The sequence below is a fragment of the Acinonyx jubatus genome, chromosome D3 (genome assembly GCF_027475565.1).
Source record: "Acinonyx jubatus isolate Ajub_Pintada_27869175 chromosome D3, VMU_Ajub_asm_v1.0, whole genome shotgun sequence".
Taxonomy (NCBI): domain Eukaryota; kingdom Metazoa; phylum Chordata; class Mammalia; order Carnivora; family Felidae; genus Acinonyx; species Acinonyx jubatus.
This window is the reverse complement of record NC_069392.1, coordinates 79,324,282-79,350,593: the sequence shown is the minus strand read 5'-3', so window position 1 is coordinate 79,350,593 and position 26,312 is coordinate 79,324,282. Positions and strand designations below refer to the sequence as shown.

Genomic DNA, 26,312 nt, shown 5'->3' with positions numbered 1-26,312 from the left:
GTGACAGATAAATGTCATGATTCTGGAGCTCAAACGATCTATTTTCGATTCATATTTATATAAAAAAATTAGAATGCTGCCATTCAAGATGGTTCCTGTTTATATCGATTGTTCTTCTCATTGTGAGCAGGTCGACACCACTAGGTAAATGAGCCCCACACTGATCTTCAAACACAGAGAAAATCCGGGACTGGCTGCAAGGGGGCATGGGCAGTCACAAGGAGGACAGTTCTCAAGGCACAGCCTTTAGGGGAAGACAACAGACTCTTGTTCCCTGCCTATTGCTGGGCCACCTCGGCAGTAGAGCTTTCGACAGAACTCGAGCTATTTTCCTGGTTATACAGAATAATTACTAAGGAAATGGACAGGCTGAACAAGCCTGTTTCAGAACAGGAGACAGAAAATGTAAACTTTTTCACTGTTTCTGTTTGATGTGGGCCTTAAAGACATCAACATCCAAGAGAAGACTTTTTAAGGCTTGTTTCCAGGTGGCTGTAGCAGGTGGGTGAGAGGAAGTTGGCATTTTAACTTTATCCTCGCTGGTACTAGAAAAGACACCTACATGCATCTCCTAAGAGCCGAGGATTGCAGGGCTGCAGTACTTTCTGCTGCGTGTGGAAAGGAAGTACAGTAATGGAACAATCATGTTTTATTCTCCTGAATATTTTGAGTGGATACATGTCCCGGTTAGCCTGATTAAGAAATCAAAAGTTGATTTACTTGAAATACCAACTGCAAGGAGGAGCGGAAGGTGGCAGGAGAGAGGTATATATATTCAGGATCTCCCCACTCACTGCACACAGGCTGACAGGCTCCCTGCCCACGTCTGCTTCCTCCAGGGACCCAGGTAAGTGCTTCCAGCCGCTCCAGCTTAATAACTGGAATCATTTCTGAAAATAATGGCAATGACGCTTTATAGCATGCGTCTATTTCATTCCATGCGATTATATTCTACTTGCTCTGCCAGAGTACATTTGAAACACCTTCTTCATCTGATTTACCCTTTATTTATTTATTTCTGATTATGCAATGCGCCCTGTGGAACATGGTGGGGGGAGAGGGTCTGGCACCCACAGAACCTTGAAGGAAAAGGCAGAGAGGTGCCTCATGGGACGCAGCTGAATGTTATTACATGAATCTGTGTGTTAGTATCTGCAATGAAGCATTTTCTACCGAGGCCTAGTCCTGCCAGTAATGAAAGAAAGAAAGAAAGAAGTTCCATTACTTTCTCACAAAAGTTTTTTTTTATGTGTACGGTAATTTTGATAGTTGTCTAATTATGAAATTTATACATGTACATTGAAAGGGGTTAAAAAGTAAAAGGAAGAAAAACTTTAGTTGCCAAAATCCCACAATCCAAATAAAAGTCATTTCTCTTCAGAAAATTTCATTGTACCGGGGCGCCTGGGTGGCTCAGTCTGTTAAGTGTCTGACTTAGACTCAGGTCATGATCTCACAGTCTGTCCGTGGGTTCAAGCCGTGCATCAGGCTCCGTGCTGACAGCTCAGAGCCTGGAGACTGCTTCAGATTCTGTGTGTCTCTCTCTTTCTGTTCCTCCTCAGCATTCTCTCTCTCAAAAATAAACATTTAAAAAAAATTTTTTTAAGAAAATTCATGATAGACTAACCTTCCCTTCAGTAAAGCCATAATATGAACCTGATGCTTCTCTAGGAACTCCAGGTCACATCAAGGTCGCCATGGATTCACTCAGTGAAGCAAACACCCACTTTGCATTGGATCTGTTCCAGCAGTTCAAACTATCAAAGAAGAATGACAACATCTTCTATTCCCCTTTATCCATCACATCAGCATTAGCCATGACCTACTTAGGAGCCAGAGAAAACACTGCCCTCGAAATTGGGAAGGTAGGTGTCAGCTGCCTACACACTGACCAGCTTAGACGGATCTCTCCGTTGGCTTGGGTGCAGATGACCACAGATCCGGCTGGGCAGCACAGGAGGCTGGGCAAACATTCCCATAGCTGGGTGAGCACAGAGCTGTGGGGAGCACACGCCCTCCCCTGGGCTCTGCCCCATTTGCCTCCCTGTGCCTACATTTCCTCTGGGAGCTGGGATGAACTCCCACAACTGCACAACAAGTAGAGGAGAGGCTTAAATGGAAGAGTAACGGTAGAAGTGAGGCGCTGACTGAAATCCATGGAAAACATCCTCACGTTTCCTGAACAATGAATAACAACACAGGATTCTTTGAAGTGGCTGGTGATCAATCAGCTTTGCGGTCGTTTTTCAAGGAGCAAATGCTTACACTGCAGTTTTCTCTTTTTCCTTTGCGTATTCGTTTTGGTTTGGTTTGCTATGAGGTTTGGTTTTGTTTGTATTGGGGTTCTTTCTCTCTTTTTGACTTCCAGATCTTTTAAGTACTTTTCTTGTCCCACTTCCTGCCTCTTCCAGGTCCTTCACCTCAACGAAGCCACACACAACACGAGAGGAAGAACTACGACAGATCACGTGAGTCACAGAGCACTGGGGTCTAGAAGGAGAATCACACATCCAAGAGGGTCCCACTTTAAAACGGGAATTTCAGATAAACTGTGAAAAGTCAGCTTTTAGGAGAAGTCTTAAGCAAAATAGATTGGACAGAGTTGTTTCTCATTTCATATTACATATTGATTTCTTTCGTATTTTTGTTTCCGGAGTGGAGATCACTACTGTTCTTAAAGAGCTTCAAATTCCTGCTCTGCTGTTCACCACTGGGGAACGTGAACAAGACACAACTGCTCTGAGGCACAGTGACCTCAGCCCGGAGAACTGGGAATAATAAAAGAATCTGCCTCAGTACATACGGACAGATGTAAAACATTACGACAGTGCCTAGATTACTGGAAACCCTGACAAATGTTATGTATTGTCATCATAGAATAACAATAATTACAGTAATCATAAAACTGTTGCTAAAATGGTATCATTTTAATTAATTCATAAATGGAATTAAGAGGAATAAGCACACATCCAAGTAAATCGTGAAAAATGATTATATGAGTTATATAGTTTATAACCTGATGGTCCAAATCTCTTAGCTAGCAAGTGGAAGTTTCTGGATTCAGACAGGCCTAGGTTCAAAAATTGTCGCTGGCTACCCATGGCTCTTTGGAAAGTTTATTTAATTCTGAGTTTCTTTTTTCATCTGAATTAGTCTAAAGACCCACAGATACCAATGTAAAGTCCTTACCAGGCACATACTGTTCCTACATGTAAGAGTACGGCTATCATGAGTGAAGGTCATGGTCAGTAGGTCTTAGAACATAATACCATCTAGGAGGGCACAGGACTTCATGTCATAATGTAACTGAAATGTACAAATCCAACATTATCACACCAGTGATGGCTGCTAAAATGAGATATGTTTCTAGTCTTTAGGGAGCTTATGTTTAGCTGGGAAGCTTAACCTAATCGTTTGTAGCAATTAGAAGGCAATCCAATGGTGGAATTGTACTGCATCTACAGTTCAAAAGTGAAAAGACTGGATTATTTAGAGCAGGAACAAAGAATTTCCTAGAAGAGACTGAATGTAAAGATTTTGAAGAATATTTAAGTAAATCCACCGAAAATCAGGGAACAACAATGAATGTCATCTGTGGGAATACCAAACTTTACCTTCGGATCTAATAGATATACACGGGGTTAGTATTTATATTTACGTTGACAGAGACTACAATGAGCTTACTTTTTGATATTTGAAGGTTGAAAAGTTGGGCAATGTGCACCACCAATTTCAAAAGCTTCTAACGGAATTAAAGAAACCCACTGATGCATATGAACTGAACATTGCCAACAAGTTCTATGGAGAAAACAAGTATCCATTTCTTCAAGTAAGTTTCACCTGGCCTTCCACACCTTATTTGAATCCTGGGCCGTCAGTCCTTCAATGACCAAACGGGAGACAGTCAGGCAGATGAACCTGGCTGATCCACATGGGGAGCATTTACACGGGGTGCAAGATTCCCTTGCCTCAACTATACCAGATGAAGTTTCCTAGAACCTGACAATCTGCCAGTATAGAGTGTGGGTTCAGGGATTACTTTATAACCCAAGGGAAGGCTCAGTAGCAAAGGAAGTCATGAGATGCCCCTCGTGAGCTGACACCACTCAGTTACACAGTATAAATTTTGATGGGCAATGACTAATGGGATACTGATGAGAGGGCAGGCTTGTGAGTCTCTAAGGAGAGTTGGGGAAGTACCAGGGAAGACAGAATGCCCAGAATGGAAGACTAAGGATTGACAGTAATGGTGAGGAGTCCCAGAAGCACACCATCTCCTTTGGGGCATCACGCTTTGCAGTTTGCAACCCACGGCCTCTCCTGTCCCAGCCTAGGTACAGAAGGCATTGCCCTTCGAAGACTTCATTCTTGCACCAGCCTGTGCTTCCTTTTCACGTTACCCACATGGTAACTGTGTAAAATATGCATGGGCAGGAAAAAGTAGATTTCTCCAGGGTTCGTCTAGATTCCTTGTACTCTATCTTGTCAAGATTGAAGATAATTAACTTGGGAATACATAGTTACTGACAAATTAATCTTAATTCTTCTTTGTGTCCTTCCTTCCTTCCCACATCAAAGGAATATATGGATAACGTCAAGAAATTTTACCTAGCCAGTGTGGAATCTGTTGATTTTCAAAATGCGGCAGAAGAAACTCGTAACAAGATTAATTCCTGGGTGGAAAGCCAAACAAATGGTAGAGTATGGGAGCTCTCCCATTTAAAAAACAAAACAAAACAAAACACTTTTGAGCCCCTGCTGTGCATGAAACCTATTCTTGACACCCTATGGGATGCCCGGGGGGGGGGGGGGGGGGGGGGGGGGCTTGGCTTTGAAGAGAGGATGGAGAAGGGCACTGCAGATGACGGAATGGTCCAAGTCAGTGTGGAGAGTAACAAGGGGAGCCCAGGAGGTAGAACAGAAAGACGACTACAAGGAAACACGGCTGGCAATCTGTGTTTGCTCGTGGCCAGAGATGACTGGATGTCTGTGAACCTCAACACTCTGCTCAGACCCTGTCTTCGGTTCACATCCTCTGTTCTCTATTCTAGTGGAGAATAAAGAGGAAGACACCGCGGGGAGTGGTGTCTGACAGCACCTACGTTTCAGACTATAGAGCTCGCGCCATTTGTCCTAAAGAACAATCAAGCCCTATTTCGTCACAGCCGTGAGCCTAAAGTTGAAAAACAGAAAGGAAAGGAGGGAGGGAGGAGTGGAAGAACTGAGGGAGGGAAGGCGGGTGGAGTCGCTTGCAAGAGCAGCTGACCCCAGTGTATGACTCTTCAGTGTGTGGTGACCGAAGTCCTCCGAAAACAGAAGCTGAACACCTTTCCCATGACAATGAGGGGTGTCTCTATTAGGCTGGTGCCGTGAGGAAAGCTGAACCTCGAGAACCACTGCTCACCGTCCCTAAAGTAGTGACTTGTGTGAATAATTAATGATCGCTTGTAACTTTCAGAGCATCTTCCAAACAAACCACTTGTACTTCTACGGCAGACCTCTGATGTTCTTACTTTTGCAGGAAAAATCAAGGATCTGCTTCCCGAAAACTCTCTTGAGTCTACCGTTCTGGTTCTGGTGAACGCAGTCTATTTCAAAGGACTGTGGGACAAGAAATTTGATAAAAAATATACGGTGGAGGAAAAATTTTGGCTGAACAAGGTATTATAATTGATTTATTTATTTAATGTTTATTTATTTTTGAGAGAGAGAGAGACAGAGCATGAGTTGGGGAGGGGCAGAGAGGGAGACCCAGAATCCGAAGCAGGCTCCAGACTCCGAGCTGTCAGCACAGAGCCCGACGCGGGGCTTGAACTCACAGACCGTGAGATCATGAATTGAGCTGATGTTGGACGCTTAACAGATAGAGCCACCCAGGTGCCCCTGTAATTTATTTATAATAATGTAACACAGTCATACATGGAATGTTAACTTTCAACTCCTATCTGACAGTGTGTACAACTGCAGGTAGAAAACAGAATTTGTCATGGCTGCATTGTCCTCTTCTTTGATTTTTTTGACTCTATTTACTTGGGGATACTTGAAGAATCCTACCATCTGTTAGAAGGAGGATGTGTATCTCAATAGCGTTATCTTCTGTTGAATAATGCCTCACTTGGCATTTGTTTGCCACGTCAATTACCTCAGGATACAAGCAAACCTGTGCAGATGATGAAACAGTCCAGTGTCTTCAATTTCACCTCATTGGAGGACGTACAGGCCAAGATCCTGGAAATGCCATACAAAGGCAAGAATCTAAGCATGATGTTGCTGTTGCCAAATGAAGTGGACGGTCTGCAGAAGGTACAGTCTTGTATCTCTGATTCTTCCTACTATTGCCTGACTTCCCAGCAGTACAATGCTTGTGTGCGTCATTCACTGCACCAATGATCACAGAGTTCAAGTGGTGGTGGTGGCTGACAGAGTTCAAGTACAGAGTACGTCATTTCTTCTCTGCCAACAGCCTAAAAAAGAATTGTTAAGGAGAATCTAGAATCCTGTGTGTTCCAAAAAGTAAATGTCTTTTTTTTTTTTTACATTTTATTTATTTTTGAGAGAGAGAGACAGAGAGAGACAGAGCACAAGTGGGGGAGAGGCAGAGAGAGAGAGGGAGACACAGAATCTGAAGCAGGCTCTAGGCTCTGAACTGTCAGCACAGAGCCCGACATGGGGCTCAAACTCACAAACTGTGAGATCATGACCTGAGCCAAAGTCGGACGATTAACCAACTGAGCCACCCAGGCACCCCTCAAACAGTAAAGATCTTAAATATTGCAGCATGATATAGAAGATTATACAGAAAACCTCAACATCACAGGTGCCATTAATATTCTGAAAAACCTACCTAGGTGCACACATTAATATTTTGCAACCATAAGAACTTCTAATATATTCCAGTCTATTCACGTGAAGACAAGGAACTAAGCACTCATATGTAGGCGACGTGACACACGGAAATATTTGCAAGCTCACTTATAAACAAAACGAGCAAATTAAAACAACAAAGGGTACATTTGAAATATTAAATCACAGTAGTTTTGCAGACAATGGACAAACAGATTTAGCTTTTCAATCTGGAAGTATTCTGTTGCTAAGAGCTCGAAAATCATTCAGAGTCTCATTGCTCAGAGACAAACAAACAAACAAAAAACGTGTGTGGAGGGACTACCATTTTCCTCTTAAAACTGTTATAATGAAGTTAATATATAAGAATACCAACAATAGTATCTGACGCATAAAAGACAATCCAAAGATGGCAGCTTGCAATGACTCCAACAGCCTGTGATGCTGCTGACATCCCAGTGACCTTGCTGCAACCAAAATAGATACTGTGCTAACGCTGGGCTTTGGAGATCCTCAGGGAAGGTAATATGGCAGTACACATGAAGAGCCACGACCCTGTGCATACTCCAGCTCAGCAATCCTCGTGATCAATAACACCAGGAATCCCAGTCCTGGGATTTTAACTTAAAGTAACGAATCCAACAAGGCAAGGAGCTCAAAATATTGAAAGGTTCAGAACAAGGAACAATGGCGTATCTTCCTATCGCCAAGAGTTTAACTTAGCGACTGACACACAGTGAACGCTTAAAAATACGTGTACGTTGAATCATCAATTTAGTGTTAATAGTGTGTAACAATTTAAACTTGTTTAGAGTACTATATATCTGTATGAGAAATGTTTACAAATAAGTCAAGCAAGAAAAAGGAATATAAGTAGGACATACACTATCATCATTATTTAAATCAGGGTGTAAAAAGTTAGGTATACAAGGATAGTAACAAGACGAGTCTATTTGAAAATGAAGCATGTCATGTGGGGAGTGTAAAAAACAGATACATAGTTCATTTCTCACAAAATAATCTGACTTAATAATTGTTGCGCATATATGTATGCATATATATCCGTGTGTATATATTTATACAATGCATATGTATTTATGTATACAGAAATATAACACAGTCATGAATATATAGTACATTTTTCAATTGTAGAATATCTTTTTATGACTGTGTTATTTTTGCCTCCTCAGATAAGATGTAATACACTGAATCTCCTGTATTTACATTTTACTGTCAAAATAAAAGGTTTCTATAATTCAATCCAATGTTAAATCATGTTTGATGTCCAATGAGAATCATGTCGGTTGTTCCTGTTTTCTACCGCTGTAGCTTGAAGACCAGCTCACCGCTGAGAAACTAGCAGAGTGGACGAGCTCACAGAATATGAGCGATAGATGGGTGGATTTATATTTACCTCGGTTCAAAGTGGAAGATGACTATGACCTCAAGGCCACGCTGCAAGCCCTGGGGATGCTGGACGCCTTCAATACACAGAGAGCCAACTTCTCAGGCATGACAGGGAGCCTGGATCTCGTGGTGTCTAAAGCCCTCCACAAGTCCTTTGTGGAGGTGACTGAAGAGGGCACCGAGGCCACAGCTTCTACAAACATAAATGTTGGGTATACATCACCACCAACTTACCATTTTCGTTGTGATCACCCTTTCCTGTTCTTCATCAAGCACAATAAGACCAACTGCATTCTCTTCCTGGGCAGAGTCTCTTCCCCTTAGATACAATTAGCCTGCCACTACTTACCGAGAAATGCAGTTTTTCCAGTACATTGACTGCTAAAAATAACATATTCTCTTTCATTCTTTTGTTCCTTCCCAATCTCATAGTCATCACTGGGAACGTAATGGTTGTCTATCTATCTCCCTCTTTCTACAAACACATGTAAACCTACTTTATCTCCCCATGATAATTCCCCTTTGGACAAAATGTTCAACACGAGGTAAAAGGATATTTTAATACTCCATCTTCTACTAAATTTGAGTAACATCTATTTCAAAAACCATATCTACTATTCAAACGTACTAACCTAAATACCCACATTTATTTGAATTTAGGTGACATCTAGTACCCTTACTTGTCTAAATTTCTTTTATTTTGTGAAATAGATGATCAATAAAGCATTTATTCAAATTATTTGTTGCTTTCCTCTTTTTTTCGTTTCAACAAAGTACAAGTGACCCACCACACAGAGGAAAGATAATTTAAAAATATACTATCACATTAAAAAGAAAATTCAAAATAGGAGCAGAGCATGATAAGGCTGAAGGTAGTTTGGGACCAAACATGAAAGGTGCTGTAGGCCACATTCACAACTTTCTATTTTATCCTAAAACAAATGGAAAGCCAGTACAGGTTTCATTTGTTTGTTTCCCAAAGATGAGACGGAGATCATCATATCTGCATTTTAAAATTATATCTCTGGCTATTGTGATATAAATGGATGAGAGAAAAGAGCAGTGTAGATACAGTGAGATTAATCAGTAAGCCATCAGAATGTCAGAAGTGGCACTGGGGAAAACCAGATATGTAAGAATTACTTCACAAGTAAAGTACACAGGATTCCAGCAACACATTATATATGACAGAAATGAGAGACAGAAGCCAAAAACCATGTCCAAGTTTCTGGCCTACCCAACTGGTCGCATGGAAGAAGATTTTGTTTTGGAAGGAAGAAAAGATCCTGGGTTTAGGTTTGTATCTGTCGAATTTTAACTGCTTTTTTTTTAAGTTTATTTATTTTGGGGGCGGTGCGCATGCAGGGGGGAAGGGCAAAGAGGGAGAAAGAGAATCCCGAGCAGGCTCTGCACTGTGAGTGCAGACCCAGGTACAGGGCTTGAACTCACAAACCATGAGATCATGACGTGAGCTGAAATCAAGAGTCCGACACTTCACCAACTGAGCCCCCCAGATGCCCCTTAATTATTTTTGAGACATCTCAATGGACTTGTCCAGTAAGCACTGGAATACATGAGTCCAGAAAGCCGGTGCAGGATATGATCTGAAGCTCTAAATTTGTCATGTTCAACATAAAAGTTTTTCCATATTTATTCAGGAACTCTAAAACTTGGTAAAAAAAAAAAAAAAAAAAAAAAAGGCAGCTAAAGGCAAGAATGAGATCCTAGGGAGAGAATGTAACGTGATGAGAAAGGAGGGCCTAGAACTGCCTCTGAAGTACATCAATATACAAAGATCAGGTATTGACAAGTTTTAGTTTCTAGGACACAGCTTTGCTTAAAAGGACTGTGTTCATTCCAAATCCTTCTCAGTCAGTACTGAATCCCCGCTGATTTCATAAAATGTGAATTCTGGAGGATTTGAGAAAGGTCTAAATTTTCTCCGGCAGAATTCAGCAGCCCAAGAACACAGCAGAGCAAGTAAATATTTCGGCACGTAAGGGTAAGACTCGGCCACAAGAACTGAGCAACCATGCGGTGAACGGGCTGGGAAAGGAAGACAAGGTGGCCCGCGGCTGTCTGGATGCACAGAGAGGCTCTGGGCTACCTGACAAGGCTGAAGAAAAGAAATGAGAGGCATGAGTTGGTGACAAATGTAAAAGGATCAGAAGGTTGGCTCAAGACCTGGGATCCTGAATGGTATTTTAAAAGAAAGTTTTCGGTAAGAAGTAAAATCAGAGTGTCAACAACACTCAGTCTTCTAAATTCAGTCTTCACTCATTTCTAATGATTCAATGAAGGCGAAACTGGTATAGCATTCTGGGGGTTTCGAAGACTTGATTGTTGGAATGCCTTTAGACCACAACTTTCAACTGCTTGTTATTTTATTTGGGGTTCAAAAGAAACTTTACAAAAGCACGCAAGACAAAGGCTCATAGGCATCGGAATCATATCCGGTAGGGGGCACAACTGATAACCTAGTTGTGAGAACTGAAAACTTTTGCCTGCATTCTAGGCCAGTCAGAGAAGCAACCAGCGACCGCTGCCTGCACTGGGGTCCCGCATAGGGAAATGGATGGAAAATTCAAATCTCGTGTCTTTATTTTTAAAGTAATACATTATAATTCATTGCCTAACACAGGATATATTGACTCCGTATTGATAAAGAAATGCCTCAGTGAAAAGTTGTATAAGGAACGGATACTTACGTGCTCTGGAGCTTCCGCCCCCACAGAGTACACCTCGCACCCATTACAGGGGTCCAAACTCTAATTTTAGTTCTAAAAGCTGGCCATATCAATGTTGGAGAGAATACGGAGCAAGAACGCCCATACGCTACTGGTGGGGGACACAGAAAGGTGGGACCCCTTCGGAAATCAGTGTGGCCAATTCTTATAAAAAGTAAACAGGTACCTAACATATGACCTAGCAGCACCCCCCCCCCCCCGATATTTACCTAAGAGAACTGAAAACCTGTATCCATGAAAGGACTACACCCAAATGTCCGGAGCAGCTTTATTCACAGGGCCAAAAGCCAGAAATAACTCAAATATGCATGAGCAGGGGAATGGACAAACAATGGAATAATAGGACTCGGTGACAGACAGGAAGAAAAGTACCGACTCCTGCCGCGGGATGAACCTCCCACACGCTGTGCTGAGCAAAAGCAGCGGGACGGAGAGAACACGTAATGTGTGTTTCCACATCTACGAAGCCCAGCCTGCGGTGACCAAAAGCTGACTGGTGGTTTCCTGGGGCTGGAGCTGGGGAGGATACTGATGGTAAGAGAGTCCAAGGGAAACTTCTGGTGGGACGAACGCTCTACAAGTTGACCGGCTGGTGGTTACACAGGAGTTTCTAAAAGGCACTGATGTGCACACTTACAGGGCATGCGTTTTCTTTCATGTAAATTATGACTCACTAAAGTGAGCTGAAGAGGATGAGGAAGAGAATTGCACAAAACACACATAATTACTATTGTTTCTGGAAGGACTTGGGTGGAAAAGACTTCTTAATTAAATTTGTTTTTAAGAGCAACCTCCTTCTTACCAACTCCAGGCCAATGCTCAATGTGTTCATATACATTTAACCACATTTAATGATACGCCAGTGTCCCTGTCATATGGAAGCATCATGAAACTGCAAATTAAAAAATGAAATTCTGTGATCTGTGATCTACCAAGTTGTCTTCACTGGTCATCAAGATGTTAAAAATGACCATATTTAAATTGTAATATGAGACTTGAGGGAGTTTAATGAGAAAATTCATTTCCAGATAATTTTCCGTTAAATGTCATGGGATAACATTTGGCATTTCAAGCCATTTTTATGTCAGTTTTTGACACAATTTTCACAATAGTCAAAGATGAAAGCCGAGCTTCACAAACTATTTCTGTTTATAAATGGAAGGATACATACCTCCTTCCCTTATGAGATGATATCGTCCTCTGGGGACAACCCTCAATGGACAATCCTACCGACTCCCTCAGAACAGGGAGTCTGCCCAAATTATTTATGCTGTATACCTGAAGCACACACAGGTGGTCAGTGACAATGTGACAAATTAACAAATGACTGAGTCTTTCCCCATAAGCCACTCAGGAGCCATCATTTGTCCTATAAGAACTCATTTGTATTTCTACTATAAAAGACATAATAAACATCTGGAAAATGTGTTATCTGCCTCACTGTGTGCACTGTAGTGTAGGCCATTCGACTAACAATTATTCTGTCCCTACAGTGTGCCATGCTGAATCAGGCAGTGGGTTCCCATATATAATAGGGTGACCAAAAAATAAATAAATAAGTCAAGCGTCCCGAAGGCCAGAATATGGGAACTGGATTCAAAACACAAGCAGGCCAAAATGTGGGAAAACGTCCCAATGTTAAGTGATCAAGGCAGAGTTCAAGGTCTGGACCTAGACAAGGAGTATGAATGCAATATATTACAGGTAAGTACCTGAGACCGGTCAGAAAATAGCTGGCGGGCAATCAGAAAACTAAATATCCAAAAAACTTAAGAATCCCATAAAGAAAAGGCAAACTCATAAATTCAGGAAGACATTTTACAATAGACAGAACAGCCCAGAACTTCCCTGAGGGTTCTCCCTCCCAAGTGGCTACGTGTGTGTGATTGCCCAGAGGACAGGATGTCCCAGAGCACAGAAACCCGAGGCCGGGCCCCGGCCTTCTAGAATCTTAACATTTAAGACTGCTATTGTTTCTGTGTCTCATCACTGTCTACCCAAATGGGTGGAAACCGGCAACACGCATAACCCAGAAGATTGCCTAAGATGATTCATATTTCACTTGAGACTACTAATGTAATTGCTTTCTCCCTAAGAAGGATTCTTTGACCTGTATTTTTTATCTAACACTCATTCTAAGAAAAACAATAGCTTGCGTTGTTAGTACGTTTTTTGAGCGGTCAGACCAAAGGGAAGTGAAGATAACCTGCACACAACGGAGCACCGTCCGCATTTCCGCCTGGGAGGTGATGTTTACGCCCACTCCTACAGTGGCACATCAACGACCTGGAAGGCAACGCACGCTGACACCGCTGAGAACCGGTCATTCCACCGACACATCCCGCAGTGACAGGCTTCCAATGTGGCAATGAGATACCGTCTGTTTGCAGATGCAGAATGCCATCACAAATAGAGAATCATACGTGTTTTTAAAACCCAGGGGATTAGTCTGTGTGAGCTCAGTGAGCCAGACCTCGTAAACACCCTTGATGGGCTTAATACACATATCGGTGTCCTGGAACACTTTTCCAAACTCTGATGCAGAGACATAAAGCAACCGGGGAGAGAACGCTCCACCTGGAACCCAATAACACTTTAGAACTGACGAGACGGCACCTTATATTCTAATACGGTGGCTAAAAGCAAGATGACCGTGATTTGGTTTAACAAGGCATGACTCATACGAAATAAAACAGAAAGCTCGGCAAGTATCCTGCTGTCTACGAGGAGTCACTATTGTCTACACTCTGTAACTCTACTAAGTGGGCTTGCTGGATCCTATTTCCAAAAATCTGGCACTATCAGTTCAAGACAGTAAACACGATGATAAAGAAAACAATGTAATGAGCTCAAAGAGACAGAGACTTGAAAGTATATTTACGACCGCGTTGTCTTACATAAATTTTGGAGCGAGATAGGACAGCTGTGGTAAGTAGGCTGCGACTGACCGCCCTAAAAGTAAATGCAAAAACACAAGGTCAATGCCAACAATGTTAAGGGCAAATGCAAATTAAAAATAGGGGCACCTGGGTGGCTCCGTCAGTTAAGTGTCCAACTTCGGCTCAGGTCATGATCTCGCAGTTCACGAGTTCGAGCCCTGCCTAGGGCTCTGTGCTGACAGCTCAGAGCCTGGAGCCTGCTTCGGATCCTGTGTCTCCCTCTCTCTCTGCCCCTCCCCCTGCTTGTGCTCGCTCTCTCTCGCTCTCTCCCTCTCTCTCGAAAATAAACGTTAAAAAAAACTTTTAAAAATAAATTAAAAATAAGAGGCTTAATTCTTCCTGTCAAATACAAGAGATTCCCCTCCTCTCCTTTTTCTCATCATTTACTCTAGAAAATGTGTAATTCTAAACACTTTCTCCTCTTTGAAATGTCTATACCCCCTTTTGAAGACTGAGCCTTCTGTCAGCTTCATGGCTTGAGGAAAGCCTTTTCTCAAGGACCCGTGAACCACCTCTTGGAAATGTAAACTTCATGGGAGCCAGCACCCCCATCTCCCAGTTTTCTAGAAGGGTAGGCACCTAAGTCAGAGGGCCAGGTTTCAAAAACTGCCTCCGACCCTAAAAATAGGAGAAGTCTGTTTTTCCTCTGGATAAAGCCAAGTAGCTCACACAGATGGTCACCTCAATTCCCAGCTGAATCTAGGATGAACTGTTTGTGACACATGGTGCTATCAAGTCCTCTTACTTCAGGAATAGTTATGGTTTATTGTTTCAGAATATGTATGTTATGAGTTACATCTGCTTGGCTATATAACAGGCTGTGATTGTCCTCTGCCTTTATACTCTCTTAGCGAATGGCCTGTGATACGCGTCACATTCTGGTTCAATGCTTCTTCAATAATAAAAGTGTTTTCTTTTTCTACCACCTTTGTCAAGAGAATCTCTAGGTTGGAAGAACACTTTAGTGTTTAATTCTATTTCCCTAACACTTTCCACTGTTACGAAGAATATGCTTCGTCCCACCAGAATCCTGCCATGGGACACTAAAAGAAAATGTGTGTGATAATTTTAACTTTAAAGAAAGGGCGTTCTGCTTTCTTATATAGCTTCTGATGCTAAGCTCTACCAAGATTCCTAACCCACAGGAAAAATCAGATCAGAAATATTTACTGTTTTCAGCTCGCACATTTTGGTGTAATTTTTTATGCACCCAATAAATAACGAATACGGGAACTGATTTTTTTACTTTAATTTAAATGTAATGTAGCCGTGTGTGGCTGATCACTATACTATTAAAAACCAGAGGTTTAAAAATTTTGTTTGCCTGCCATTTCATGGCTCTATCCGTGAATTTGGAGTCTCAAGCAAGGCAAGAAAAGTCCAATTTTACGTCCCCATGGGTCCATCATATGTGCCTTAGGAGTCCAATCACCTCCATACCTCTAGCCAAAGAGCCGCTTGATTTCACCCACAAAATTTCATTAAATGGTAAAGAAAATCATACCAATAGAAACTCAGATCTACAGAAAGTACTAAAGATTGACCAAAATGGTAAACTGTGAGTAATTATAAAAGACATTTTTGCTCATTTTTAAAAGATAATTGACGGCTTAAAGCAAAAACAACAGCAATCTATTTCAGGGTTTATAAGAAACAGAAATAAAATCTGTCACTAGAATAGCAAAAAGGAGGAGAGCATAAAATGGAAGCACACTCTTTGAAAGTTTGCACATTAACAATTAAGTGGTGTATTTCCTGAAGATGGTCGGTGAAGGGTTAAATATGCAAAGTGTAGTAGATCTAAAACAACCACTAGTAAATCAATATTGCAGATAAATATAATACCAAAGGGGCCCCTGGGTGGTTCAGAAAAGTTGAGCACCGACTCTTAGTTTCGGCTCAGCTCATGATCTCAAGGTTGGTGGGTTTGAGCCCCGTGTCAGGCTGTGTGCTAACAGTGTGGAGCCTGCTTGGGATTCTCTCTCTCTCTGCCCCTCCCCTGTCCGTGCACGTGCTCTCTCACTCCCTCACTCTCAAAATAAATAATCTCTTAAAAACTAAAATGAAAACTAGCTTATCAGGGCACCTGGGTGGCTCAGTTGGTCAAGCGTCCGGCTTCAGCCCAGGTCACAGTTCATGAGGTCAAGTTCTGTGTTGACAGCTCAGAGCCTGGAGCCTGCTTCTGATTCTGTGTCTCCCTCTCTCTCTGCCCCTGCCCCACACATGCTCTGTCTCTCTGTCACTCTGTCTCTGTCTCTGTGTGTGTCTCTCTCTCAAAAATAAAAATAAACATTAAAAAAAATTCTTGAAAAAACTAGCTTATCAAACACTTTAAAAAATGTAATACTAAAAATTCTCAATCAGAAAGATGTCAAGAAAAAAAGAAAAAGGAAACAACAAATGAAACAAGCAGAAAACATGGCAATATGGTAGATTTAAACCCAAACGCAAGCGTAGTTACATCAAACATAATGATCTAAACGTTCTATTTCAAGGACAGAAACTGTCAGATCGCCAGAAAAAGCAACACCCAATGGAACACAGTCCAGCTCCAAGTTTGATATTGGACTGCTGAGGGCATTCAAGTCCCATGGCTCTCTCCCCAGGACCCACATCTGGGCTCGCTGGTAAGAAAGCCCTAGAGCTCCCTCCCTCGGCACCTGCAGGAAGTGCAGGGCACCAAGCAAGCCCTGACAACCAGGTTAAGGAGCTCTTACCCAGGGCCAACTCCTAACCACAGTAAAGCCCTCCTGGCACCGAAACCCGGAACCTCAGTATTTGAGTAATAAATCTCATCATACTTTCTTCGTGCATGCCTGGCATCATCAGTCTCAATGTCCAACTAATTTTTTTGGAGGGGGGTCCATTCTACCTCCAGAAGATAACCACAGCATCCCATTATATGATAGTTTTAAAAAATAAAAATAAAACCTTTAAATACAAGGACACATCTAGGTTAAATGAAGGGATAGAAAAAATACACCATGCCAACGCCAGTCATAGGAAAGTTTGAGTGGCTACATTATTATTATTAGACAAAGTAAACCTCAGGACAAGGATGGGGCGGTCCTGACATCTGATGGAACCAGGGGTGCCCGGGTGGCTCAAGTCGGTTAAGCCTGGACTCAGGTCATGATCTCACCATTTCACGGGTTTGAACCCCACGCTGGGCTCTGCACGGACACTGCAGAGCCTGCCTGGGATCCTCTCCCTCCCTCTTTCTCTGTCCCTCCCCACTCACTCTGTCTCTCTCAAAATAAGTAAAAATAAACTTAAAAATAAATTAAATAAATAAATAAATAAATAAATAAATAAAAGAACAGAGGGGGCGCCTGGGTGGCTCAGGTCATGATCCCCTGGTTCATAAGTTCCAGCCCTGCATCCGACTCTGCGATGACAGCTCAGAGCCTGGAGCCTGCTTCCGATTCTGTCTCACTCTCTCTCTCCCTCCCCCACTCACGCTGTCTCTCTGTCTCTCAAAAATGAATAAACGTTTAAAAAAAATTACAAGAAAAATAAAACAGAAGAACCAGAAACTGACCCACACATATATATGTCACAAAGTTTCCAAGGCAAGTAATTATTGGGGTAAGAAGAGTCTTTTCAACAAATGATGCTGTAACAACCGAAAATTCACATGAAAACCAATGCGCCCTAACCCTTACATAACAAAAACGTATTCAAGATAAATCATACACCTCAATGTAAAAGCTATTAGCATAAAAGTTCTAGGGAAAAAAATTAAAACACAGAAGATGGTCTTAGCAAATTTGAGATAGGCAAAGATTTCTTTTTTTTTTTTTACCTAATTCTTGTTCAACATTTGTATTTATTTTTTTCTTTTTTTTTTTCTTCAATTTACGAAATTTATTGTCAAATTGGTTTACATACAACACCCAGTGCTCATCCCAAAAGGTGCCCTCTTCAATATGCATCACCCACCCTCCCCTCCCTCCCACCCCCCATCAACCCTCAGTTTGTTCTCAGTTTTTAAGAGTCTCTTATGCTTTGGCTCTCTCCCACTCTAACCTCTTTTTTTGGCAAAGATTTCTTAAATAAGACCAAAATGAAAAAGAAAATCCAGAAGCCATAGAAGAAAAAAAGCAACGAATTGGACTTCATCAAAATGTAACCCATCCCACTGCGGGGGCGCCGCCTCTCTGGCGCCCGGCAGGGACCCCCGGGCATGGGGCGCGGGGTCCCCCAGGCACTGGTGTCCTGCCACAGCGGGCCGGGAAGCCGGGAGGCCGGGCTGGGGTCTCCGGGGCCCGGATCCCGGGTGTCCTTAGCGTCCTGCGTCACCTTCCCCACCACCCGGCGCGTGAAGAGGCAGCCGCAGCTACACGAGGGCCCGCAGTGGCCTACCTGAGCTTTGGGGACTGCTTGCGGCGACGGTCTCGCCCCAGGCCTCCATCCGGCGGGCTAGGACCCCCTGTCCCTTAGCAACCACACAGCACACGCCGCCTGCTGTGTGGCTGAGGCCCAAGTGGTCCGGCGCCTCCCGGAGGCGTTCACGGTGAAGTTCACCCACGACCAGAGGTGCCCCAACCCCGACTCCAGAGGATGCTTCCACGGGGGTCACGGAGATCGTGCGCAAACAAGGGCTGAAGGGGACGAGCCAGGGTCTCACCGGGCCACCCGCTTCTCGGTCAAGACCCACCCCCGCGCAGCTGGTGTGGAAAGGTCAACTTAAGGAGGCCCGGAACCCGGGGTCACCGGGCTCTCCCAGCTCTCGCGTTAACACGTCCCTGCGTCATCGAGACCCGGATGCGGGACGTGGGGCCGCGCAGCTTCAACCGCGTGCGAGCGTGCCTGCAGACTGTGAGCTGTGAGCGGCTTAAGGCGCTCTGCCAGGGCTCTGACCCCCGCCTGGACAGGGCCAGCCTGGACGTCGCCATCCTGTTGGTCGTCTGTGATGAGGTGGAAGCAGCTTAGGTAAGTGTGCAAGACGGACTGAGCCCTAGAGGGGCTGCGCGGCGTGCTAACCCCCAGGCGCCTCCAGCCCAGCCCCTGCCGCCCTCTTACCATGATTGCTGTGCAGTCATGCCCAGAGGACCCCTTACCCTGTCCTTTGCACTCCATGGCCTAGGTCAGCCCTCTGTGGCCATCGAGTCCACATGTCCTGTTGTGCCATGTGTCTCTTGTGGTCTGGTATGACACCGCCATTTTATCCACGTGTTCGGCCACGGCTGGGTGTCCCTCTGGCCTGTGAATCTTTGCCCGCTTGTCCGTGTGCTTACTCTTGAGCTGTGTGCCTCTGTGTCACGTTCCGTGTCACATGACCCTGTGCCCCGCTTCCTGGGGTGCCTGTGTGGCTTGGGTCCATAGCCCTGGAGCCCCAGCCCAGCCCCAGCCAGTGCCTTCCGCTCTGGCAGCAGGGGCATCTGCGCCGTCCTCCCACAGCCGCCTCTGGGGCCCCAGCCTGGCCTCACCACATTCCAGGGGCTTAGCGCCATGCCCTGCCACCCTCATCCTGCCACGGGCCCTAACTGACCCTCAGGCCCTCCCTCTTCTGGCACAGGGTGGTACCCACCACTCTCCCCAAGGCAGAATAAACTGGATCCTGGGCAGACGGTGGGGGGTGGGCGGAATGAAAGAAGAGAGTTAGAAAAGCAATCCATATATTTGACGTGGAATTTGTATTCAGAATATATTAAGAGCAATTAGAAATCGACAACGGCAAGACAATGTAATAGAAATAGGCAAACGTTTTGGACAGACACTTTACCAAAGAAGAGAACCACAGTGAAAGAACACCTGCACACCCATTAGAATGTGTGCGATGGAGAAGACCGGCCACACCAACCACGGGTGAGAATGCAGAGCGACTGGGCTGCTCATACGCTCCTGGTGGGAGTGGAACATGGAGAACATTTTGGCAATTTCTTAGAAATTTAAACGTATCATATGACGCAGCAATTTCACTCTTAGATGTCTAAATGAAAACATACGTCTGCATAAAGACTCACGCGCACAAATGTGCATAGTAGTGTTATGCATGGTGGCCAAACGCCGGAAGCAACACAAAAAGCCCATCAGTGAGTAAGTGGGTAAACAAGATGTGGTTTCTTCAGACAACAGAATAGTGTTTGTCAGTAAAGAGTAACAAACTACCGACACCTCAGCAACGTTGATGAATCTCAAAAACACAGTGCTGAGCAAAAAGAAGGGGGCACAAAAGAGGATATCCCATCTGAATCCACTCGAATGAAACCCTAGAAATGACAAATCTACCCTGACGTGATTGAAGGCAGATCAGCAGTTGCTGGGCTGGTGGTTGACCGGGAAGCAAAAGAAGAGAAACTTCAGGGATAATGGAAATATTCTGCATCTTGGTTGTGGTGTTTTCATGGATACATACATTTACAAAGAGTCACCTTCTACATTTCAAGTAGGTGAATTATTTTATGTAAATTGCATCTCTGTCAAGCCAATTAACTTAATTTTTTTAAGTCTCTTCTGAACCTTCCTATGGAAAAATCCCAAATAACATAAGTAGATACTCTCCCCTCCAGAAGATAGAGCTTAATCCCTCCACCGCCAGTAGGATAAATGGAACTTAGTGACTTGCTTTCAAAGAGTATAGAGTACGAAAGGGGAAAAATAGCAACTTTATAGTGTAGAAACCTGACAGGCTCTACCTGAAGGAGGAGATCAAGGTTAACATCCCCAGTGATGTCACGTACATGTCAGGTTCTTCCTCATATGATGTAATGAGAAGGCACTTCACCTCTGTGCTATTCTTTCAGAAATCCCAGAACCCCAGTCTAACCATGAGGAAACAAGTCAGGCAAGCCCCAAATACAAAATACCAAACCAGTACCCCTCAAAACTGCCAAGGTCATGAAAAACAAAAGGTTGAGAAATTGTCACAGATCAGAGGAGACTGTGGAAATATGACAACGAAACGTGTTGTTATTTCCTGTACTAGATTCTAGAACACCTAATGGACGTTAATGAAAAATTAATGGTAACATCCAGGTAAAGCCTGGAGTTTAGCCAATAGTAATTATGTTAATTTTCTATTACTTCATAATCAAGTACCAAAAATATTCTCACACAGCTCTATGGATCAGAAGTCCTGGCACAATGGGACCAAATCCCATTTAGGGACTACAAAGGGACTACCCCCAGGAACTTACAAAGCTGAAATCAGAGTATCAGCCAGGCTGTGCTCCTTTCTAGAGGCTCTGAGGAAGAATATACTTCAGCTGGGTCGTTGGTCAAATTTATCTGTTGCACTTACAAGACTGAGTTTCCCACTTACTTACCGTCTGTGAGTTAGGGGTCACCGTAAACATCTAAAGACTCTCAGGGTCTCGCCACATAGCATCCTCCATGTTCAAAGTTAGCAAGAGAATTTTGCTTCTATCAAATTCCTCGGGCTTTGCCTCTGACATCCCTGTCTCTGAACTCTAGACCAAGATCCTACAGGTTCATGGAATTAGACCAGGCCCACCCTGGTAATTTCCCTTCCCTAAAGTGAACTGATTTGGATTCTCAGTTGCTTCTGCAAATTCCCTTCACAGCAACACCTACATTAGTATTGGATTGACTAGGACACCAGGTGGAATCATAGAATGCTGCCTGCCACAGTGACTGATGTACCAACATTGATTTCTTCGATTTGACAAACATGCCCTAGTGATGTGAGATGATAACATTAGGGCAAGGAGTTTATGGAAACTCACCGTACCATCTTTGCAACTTTTTAAATCTAAAACTATTCCAAATAAAAGGTTTGTGTAGAAAACAGTGTCTTCAAAAATCTGAAGTAAATGGAATGTGCCATCTTGTGCCTCCTGGGACACAAACTGATAGAATCACTGTATTCGATGACTATGAACAGTAGCAGCATAGAGGATTGAGGAGCAATGAGGAACAATAACAAGGAAGCAGGAGGAGGAGGGAGAGAAGAGGAAAAGAAAGAGAGAAACACGAGGAGGAGGAAGCAGCAGCTTACATTTATTGACCATGTAAGTGCCAGGCATTTTCTTAAGTACTGTGTAGAAATAGTCTTATTTAACCTCTGCGATGACCAGACAGGGCATTATCTTATTGAGTTATCTCCCGATGTTACAGATGAGGAAACTGCAATAGAAATGGTTACATGGCTTCCTGGAAGTCGCACAGTCAGTCAGTGCTGGAGGCAGGAATCAAATTCGGGTAATCGGACTCCTGAGTCTTCATTCAGAAGCATCTTCCCATTTGATTCCCCATAGTCCACGCATCCACAACATCAACCCACTCCTTCAGCCATTCTGCTCTTCCCTGAAAAGCAGGTCGCTTCCAAAGAATGTAACATATGCAGTAGTTTACATTTGACCCAAATACTAGTGCGAACACAGTCCACCACCATGAAAGCCCAAATGACAGTGTCCTGAAATGCCTTGCATAAGAGAATATTTGAAACCCCAGTCATCTCACGTGTCTTTTTCCCTGTGCATAGAGCTCCAAGCTCATTCTGATGAGCTTGTGTTTATTTGTAAACACATTCTTTCTTTTTTAATGTTTATTTATTTTTGAAAGAGAGAGTGAGACAGAGAGACAGAGCATGAGCAGGGGAGGGACAGAGAGAGGGAGACACAGAATCCAAAGTAGGCTCCAGGCTTGAGCTGTCAGCACAGAAGCCCAACGCAAGGCTTGAACCCAGAACTGAGAGATCTTGACCTGAGCTGAAGTTGGCACTTGGCCAACTGAGCCACCCAGGCGCACTGTAAACACGTTCCTATGCATAGAGTTTGATCTACTGCGATTATATTTCCAATGAGATCTTAGCCAGCCTGTCTATTTTCAAGCAGGTGTGAATTATCCAATTTATTCTGAGAACAAGAAGCAAAAGATTGACGTGCAAAACAATTAAGTGGAATCTTTTTTAAGATTAAACTCTGAGAGTTTTCTCTTCTTGAGAAATTTCTCTTCTCTTACAGCATATCGGCTGTGCCATTGGCACTCCCAATATCTGCAGCAGATGAAAATATTTTTAATCAATCCCTCAAAACAACTAGGAGTTCAGGCATCCCCAAAAACGTGGGTCCCAACTTCCCTGCTATCTTTCAAGCTTTTGTCTAAGGGAGCTATATATTCTTCAGGATTCTTCAGGCACCGAGTAACAAAACCCAGGGGTTTTTTGTTTTGTTTTGCTTTTTTGGTGGAGTGGTGAAAACAGTGTATCAAGTTCTCTCTCCATAGATGCATGACAAGTAGGTAGTGGGTAGGTAAGTGGGTAGGTAAATAGGTAGGTAGGCAGGTAGATACATGATAGATGTCTCCTTTTTTTCAGATCACTTGTTTTCAGTATTGATCTCATCTTCTACTATATAAAGGAAAGCTTCCTATGTCACAAGAAGACTAGTGTTTGACTTCAGCTAATACCTACATTATCTTCCAGCTAGTAACCCTCAAGAGAGCTTCTCTCCTCCCGTCTTTATGTGAAGTCCCAGACCACATTCCCACCCTTTACGCAGATTACTGTGGCTGGAAGATGAGTTAACAATGATTGGCTAAGCCCAGAACATGTCACCTTTCAAGGGCCTTTAGTACTGCGGTTACTTCGTACTAATGGTTAGCAACCTCACCCAGATTGGCACCAGAAAGGGCTTCACCAGCAGCTCCTCTGCTGTTTGCCAAATAGGATGTTGCTCAACTGGGTCACTTGGCTTTTTGTCCCAAGGCCATCCACTTGTAGACATGCCCAGCTCCATTGAGGACATTTGTGAAACCAAAAAAAGAGATCCTGGACGCTTGGTCAAGGATATGTGGAGTGAGGAGGCTCTATCACTGAGGCTGGTGGACAAGCACCAGTTAAGATCCTGAACTGCCATTGTGGTTAGTGACACCTCTGTCATATCTGTCTTCTTATCAGAACATCCCGACCTGCATTTTGAGCCACTGTACTTTCTAAAGCCTTATTACTCATAACTCAGATGAATCACCTCCTCCCTTGCTTCCTTGCCTTTTTAAATAAACTTCAGTTTAGGGGCGCCTGAGTGGCTCAGTCGGTTAAGTGTCTGACTTCAACTCAGGTCATAATCTCATGGTTCGTGGGTTCAAGCTCTGTGCTTGACATCAGGCTCTGTGCTGACAGTGCAGAGCCTGGAGCCTGCTTCGGATTCTGTGTCTCCCTCTCTTTCTCTCTGCCCCTCACCCGCTCTCTCTCTCTCTCTATCTCTCTCTCTCTCTCGCTCAAAAATAAATATTAAAAAAGAAAAAATATCACTCAACAAAATGCCCATTAACACTCCTTTTAAATTCCTTTTTAAATTCCTTTAAACATCTTATTTCATGCTTTTTATTCTTATTTTATGTGTAATAAATGTGTACATATTTAAGGCATACAACCTAATGACCTGATATCCAAATTAAAATGATTCCATTCACCATAGCATCAAAAATTGTCAAAATAAATTCAATGAAAAAAGGATTTGTACACTTAAATCTATAAAATATTGCTGAAAGAAATGAAATTACTAAGTAAATGGAGAGACATTTGATATTCATGGATTAGAAAATTCAGTATTGAACAAATTGGTCCATAGATTTAATGCCATTCCTATCAAAATTCCAGTAGGCTTTTTAAATAAATTGACAAACTGATTCTAAATTTTACATTAAAATGCACAAGACCTAGTCTAACCAAAAAGGATTCTGAAAAAGAACAAAGTAATTACACTCACTGATTTCAAAATTTACTACAAAGTTATAGTAATCAAGACAATGCAGTATGGTCATATCAGTAAGCATATAAATCAACAGAACAAAATTGAGACACCAGAAATAAAACCTTATATTTATGGTTAATTGATTTCGATAAAGGTACCCAGACAATTCAGTGAAGAAAGAATTGTCTTTTTGATAAATGATGCTGTGGATAATGACACATCTGTATACAAAAAAAAAAAAATCATGACCTAGACCTTACCTCACGACACAGACACACACACACACACGCAGAAATGAACCATGGATTTAAACGGAAGAGTTAAAACTGTAAAACTTCTAGAAGAAAACAGGAGAAAATCTTTGTAAACTTGGATTAGGGAAAGAGTTTCCTAGATACACCAAAAACATTATCCTTCAAAGATAATATTGCTACATTAGACTCTGCACTTCAAAAGACGCCATAAAACTGTCAGATACTGCTTCACAATCACTAGGACAGCTAAAATCAAAAAGACTGGCTGTAACAAGTATTGGCAAAGAGGAGTAGAAATTGGTACCCTCCTACATTGCTATGAGATTGTAAAATGGTTGCAGCCCCTCTGGAAAACAATTTGGCAGTTCCTCAAAATGACAAACACAAAGGCACTAATCCCATTTCTAGGTATGTACCCAAGAGAGATGGAAATATGTGTCCACACAAAACTTGTATACAAAATGTTCATAGCTGTGCTAGTCACAATAGCCAAAAAGCAGAAACAATATAAATGTTCATCAGTTGATGAATGGATAAACAAAATCTGAAATATCCACATAACAATATTACTCAGCCATAAAAAGAATGAAGTATTGATTTATGCTGTAACTTGGAGGAACCTTGAAAATATTATGCTAAGAAATCAGATGCAAAAAAAAAACCTACATATTTAACAATTTCATTTATATGAAATATCAAAGAAAATTTTACAAATACAGAAAACAAATCAATAGTTGCCTGGGATTGGGGATGGAAACAAGCATCAGGGAAACATTGTAGGATGATGGATATGTTCCAAAACTGGATTGTGGTAACAGATGCACAACTATAGAAATCTACCAAAAATCATTGAACCATAAATTTCCAAAGCATGGATTTTATAGTAGGTAAATTACAGTTCAATAGAGCTGTTAAAAAAAATTGATTGGCTACAATATTTATCTTCTCAAAATCGCCTTTATTTCACAGTATCAAAAGGCTTACACAACTGACAACAGATAATATGCTCCGTTAGAAGAGAAGATGAAAATATGGGAATCCTTTGTCTGATACATTGTTTTATTTTTTCCTGGCTTTAAGCCTGAATTTATGTTTTGCTGACGTGCTTCTTAATCCTCTTTCTTCTATGCACTTTGCTGCACTTGCCGAGAAAGAAAAAAGTAACACATGAATCGAGTAAATTACTGTTTTATTTAGGGGTGCCTGAGTGGCTCAGTTGAGCTTCCGACTAGCTCAGGTCATGATCTCGCGGTCCATGAGTTCCAGCCCCGCTTGGGGCTGTGTGCTAACAGCTCGGAGCCTGGAGTCTGTTTCAGATTCTGTGTCTCCCGCCCTCTCTGACCCTACCCCATTCATGCTCTCTCGCTCAAAAATAAACAAACGTTAAAAAAAAAAAAAAAAAAACCTCCCCTATTCATGCTCTCTCTGTCTCAAAAATAAATAAACGTTAAAAAAATTTTT

The 26,312-nt window shown here is 42.7% G+C and overlaps 2 protein-coding genes and 1 long non-coding RNA gene across 5 annotated transcripts in view; 2 read left to right on the top strand and 1 right to left on the bottom strand.

The window, feature by feature from the left end:
* The window catches only part of SERPINB11 (serpin family B member 11), a 72,525-nt gene extending 53,876 nt beyond the window's left edge, over window positions 1-18,649 (bottom strand). The window contains exon 1 of one of the 2 annotated variants that reach the window (XM_053205822.1): window positions 18,302-18,649. In XM_053205822.1, the coding sequence (XP_053061797.1) occupies window positions 18,302-18,350 (49 nt within the window). In that variant the 5' untranslated portion in view covers window positions 18,351-18,649. Of the gene's footprint in view, window positions 1-8,257; window positions 8,282-18,301 lie in introns of those variants that run through there. The other variant, XM_053205823.1, reaches the window with a different exon arrangement.
* On the top strand, window positions 1,676-8,909 carry SERPINB3 (serpin family B member 3). The gene is made up of 7 exons (XM_015083487.3): window positions 1,676-1,865; window positions 2,412-2,468; window positions 3,701-3,829; window positions 4,579-4,696; window positions 5,522-5,661; window positions 6,148-6,303; window positions 8,173-8,909. The coding sequence occupies exons 1-7, from the start codon at window positions 1,698-1,700 to the stop codon at window positions 8,572-8,574; spliced, it is 1,170 nt and encodes a 389-aa protein (XP_014938973.1). The 5' UTR covers window positions 1,676-1,697; the 3' UTR covers window positions 8,575-8,909.
* LOC128312371 (uncharacterized) overlaps window positions 18,428-26,312 on the top strand; it is a 55,970-nt gene continuing 48,085 nt past the window's right edge. Inside the window, exon 1 of one of the 2 annotated variants that reach the window (XR_008291586.1) lies at window positions 18,428-18,871. This is a non-coding gene — a long non-coding RNA (uncharacterized LOC128312371). The remainder of the gene's footprint in view (window positions 18,872-26,312) is intronic. The other variant, XR_008291585.1, reaches the window with a different exon arrangement.